Below are 3,914 nucleotides of genomic sequence, written 5' to 3' on the forward strand. Positions count from 1 at the left end.
AGTAGTAGTAGTGGGGTCGTTTTTATAGACATAAATAGATACATCTTTCCAGTATTTCATAATAAAAAAACACAATTAGCTTTTGTGGAGCAGAAATATGTTTCTCTTATAAAATGCTATCTTGTCAACATATAATGTATGTATATATAAACATATTTAATCTTGTCGGGTACATATAGTAGTATGTAGACTTAGTATTCCCGAACACATTTAAGTCCAGCATTATCTGTTACCAGAAAACATGATGGTGTTTATGTTTATGATTCATCAAGTATGTGTATTACCTACATGTGCCACAGGACAGATGATCTGCATTTTGATGTTATATTCTTGTTTTCCTGCATGTGTGTCTTGTAGTTGATGGGTTGGAGAAATCCTCATCACTGGCCAGCTGTGACGTGGTGGTGGACAGCGCCACCAACACCCAGAATGCCCCTGCGTCACGGCAGCAGCGAGGCAAGCTGTCGTCTCTAGGAAAACTGTTCAAACCCTGGAAGTGGAGGAAGAAGAAGACCAGCGACAAGTTCCAGGATCTTTCCAAAGGTAGGGCGTGTGTGTGTATGTGTGTGTCTGCATTTGTTTGTGTATCTCAGTGACATTGTATGAACAAGTGTTAAGTGTTGCTCCCAGGAGAACTTTAAAAGGAAAAGAGTGAACGGTTTGTTTGTAGCTCTCCCTGATTAATTCCTGAAGTGTTGGCTGGGAAATAAAAGGGAACAGAACTAAATACAAAAAGCAGAGACTCTTCTTAGCTGCCAGGTGTATCTGACCTTTTCCCCATTATGTATCTGCATGCAGGTTTCATCTCTCCATATCCCTCTAGTTAATGCATGGCTACTGTCCAGGTGTGAAAAAATGTATCAAGTTTTTGGACATCAGAGACCACATGCAGCTAGAGAGCTAGTAGAGATTCAGTGGCTGAACCCTGAGAGTGTTTAATGTTTCCTCCTCTCTCCTCACTCAGGGGTGTCAACTGCATTACTTATATGTTAACACGCTCTTTTGGATTCCCAGACATCTTTTTAATTTGGATTCCTAATAATTCTTTGGTATTTAAAGGTATAACCCTGTGTTAAATGTTCAATATTACCTTGCTGAGTGGTAGATATGGACGTGGCATCATTTTATAGATTTCTATAAAATGAAACCCTTTATATCTATGTATTTAGAAGTGAAAACAAACACTGGTTCAGTATTTGTGTTTATGGAGTTTTGTGTGTAAGGATCTAATGGTGAAATGAAAATAGGGAAAAAGGAAATTATTATTTCCCAGAGCCAAAGTTGGTTCCAGTTCCTTGTTTCATCCAGCCATCTGCCCAAAACAGTTTGCATATGACAATGAAAAGCAGCAAATCTTCACATTCGAGAAGTTGAAATCAGATCATCTTTATTCTCTAAATAGTTGCATATTTTTTATTTTGTTTTGGATTGCCTAATTGATGAATTGGCTAATCTTTTCAGCTCTAATTCTGCTCTAAGCGTGATCAGTTGGTGACTCAGCTGTTACAGATCTCACTGTGGCAGATTGATCGCTTACGTTCTCATTCTCAAGAAGTTTTAGAGCTACAACAGATGTTGAAAGCAGCTGTTGTGCGATGCTTTTAGGATTGTTTTTGTGCTGTAGACCCCAACCACCCCCTCCCCCGTTGAATCAAACACTGACTGTGATGTTCATCCTTTAGTTCTGGAAAGAAAAATCTCCACCAGACAAACGAGGGAGGAGCTCATCAGGAAAGGAGTTCTCATCCCTGACCAAGGTTTGTCACATCAGTTATTCACGTTTCTTTATTAATTCATTTATTTGTTTCCACGTCTCCATTTGTGAAAAACATTAATATGCTGCTTTTGGGGATAAAAAAAATGGATTATGCTGCCAATCAGTATTCAAAATGACCCAGATTGTCCCATGATGGAGCCGTAATTGCACAACTCAGAACTGCTTTCAGCTACTTTACAACTGAACATTACAGAACAGGAGAGGAGCAAGAGTCTGTTAAAATAACTGTTTTTCTCTTCTAGAGGAAACAATCAGCAGTGAAAATCTGAATGGCCATGCCACATCCAGTGTGACATCAGAGGAGGTCAAAGTTCACATTGAGTCTCCAGAAACGACGCTGGAGGAACAGGCCTCGGGGCCCGTCAGCACCGAGGACAAAACAGGTAACGTCTGTTTGAGTTACTCGAATCTCAGACTAATTAGAGTTCTTAACTTTTGGATCTCTGTACTAGTTGAGGCTGTAGACCTAGCATAGTATAAACATCACTGAGAAATAACCTTTTAAATGGCTCTTTTTGAATGTGATCAACTTCCATTTTCAATATTAGAAGTGGCTAAGAGTTACTATGTGAATATCCCAAGGGGCCACACGTTGGATTAAGCATAAATGATCTGCAGAGATGTTAATATTGATACAATGTTGGATGAATGAAGAAATTCTACACAGAGAAGGAAAAAATAAGAGAACGGATTAGAATTGGGGCGTAAGAGAAAGACAACTTTCCAGTACTCTCCAGTTTTATTATAATGATCATGAAACTATTTTATGCCTCAAGCGTATGAATGAACATTTGGTTGAACAAATGTAATTACAACTGTTGATTCGCTCTTTCAGCTCATTCAACAGAAAGTGTTGAAACATGTCATGTTACTCGGGAATGTGGGACTTTTACAGCCCTTTAGCGATTCCATTTTCATATGCTAGAACTAAAACTGTTGCAGCTTTTTTTAGATGCTGGTTGCTTTGAAGTCTCGGTTGAGGAATGCATTTGTATTAGCAGCAGTTTTCTGGCTGACATTGAATCCTCTGTGGGATCTCTGACCAGGTCTAATGTGTTCAAATAGATATTCCCATTATATCAGCCTGCAGTGTGCATTCGCAGTTTGAAAAGAGGAGTAGCCATCTCCTAATGCCTCCATCTCCCTCAGGAGACAGGCAGCTGCTCTTCTGTCTGATGTTGCTTAAGTGTGCCGTTCTCATCTCAACCCTGTTAGCATTGAACTTGGAGCCATTTGTTCATTTGTCAATAATCACAAAGCCCCCTGGCAACAAACACTGGGAATACAGTAGCAGAACCAACATGCCTTCACACTGGAGGATGGGGAATGCATTACATCTGTCATATCCCAAGCCTTATACATTATTCATTTTGATATAAAAAAAGCTGCTCAAGACTAACAGATTAAACATCGTCCATCATTAGCTCTGTCCAACTCACCATTTATCTTCCAGTATCTCTCTCTCTGCTTGTCTGCATGTCCATTTGTGCATTTGTTTTGCACAGATGTGCGTCTTTCATCTTGCTTTCAAATCTATATTTTTCACCTCTAAATACCATACTTTTCTTTCCTGCTTTTCCTCTGATCTGCTCAGAGAGGTGTGATACTAAACCCCTTGTCCGGGGAAACCAGGTGCGACCTCGAGACGTTCAGGCTAAAAAACAGCAAAGTGCCACTCTGCCTGCCTCTTCCAAACCCGCGGGTGGCACCGCAGCCACAGCCCGGCACAGAGACGGTGCCTCAGGGACTAAAAAGACCACTAAAACCACAGGCAAGACAGGCTCATCCACTCAAGCTAAAGCTAACCCGCGGAGCACTAACAACACTAGTCGCGGGATTGGTAAGTTAAGATAGTTGGGAATGAGGCCTGTCCGTGTTCTTGCCTGCCTGCCTCCCTGCATGGAAAATGTGCTTGTGTCACTGTTTAAAGGGAAACAACAAGACTCAAGTCGTCTGCACGCGTAAAACACATCCCTCATGTATCTGAAGCAGTCAAATCAAGTTTCTGTCAAGTGGCTAAGTGAGTAACTGTGAAGTGGTTTGTTTATAATCTTTCGCTGTCTGTTTTCTGAGAAAGCAGAAGTGAAGATTTATTTGTCAAGCTCTGTTAATGCCCCTACAGTGTGTGTGTGTGTGT

The 3,914-nt window shown here is 40.8% G+C and overlaps 1 protein-coding gene across 3 annotated transcripts in view; it reads left to right on the forward strand.

Moving 5' to 3' along the window:
• phactr2 (phosphatase and actin regulator 2) overlaps positions 1-3,914 on the forward strand; it is a 24,776-nt gene that overhangs the window by 8,005 nt on the left and 12,857 nt on the right. For 2 of the 3 annotated variants that reach the window (XM_035663088.1, XM_035663086.1), the window contains exons 2-5: positions 358-543; positions 1,683-1,757; positions 2,020-2,160; positions 3,372-3,617. In XM_035663088.1, coding sequence (XP_035518981.1) covers positions 358-543; positions 1,683-1,757; positions 2,020-2,160; positions 3,372-3,617 — 648 coding nt within the window. The remainder of the gene's footprint in view (positions 1-357; positions 544-1,682; positions 1,758-2,019; positions 2,161-3,371; positions 3,618-3,914) is intronic. The other variant, XM_035663089.1, reaches the window with a different exon arrangement.

The sequence above is a fragment of the Morone saxatilis genome, unplaced genomic scaffold (assembly GCF_004916995.1).
Source record: "Morone saxatilis isolate NCDOM2014 unplaced genomic scaffold, NCSU_SB_2.0 Contig19, whole genome shotgun sequence".
In the NCBI taxonomy this organism is placed as follows: domain Eukaryota; kingdom Metazoa; phylum Chordata; class Actinopteri; family Moronidae; genus Morone; species Morone saxatilis.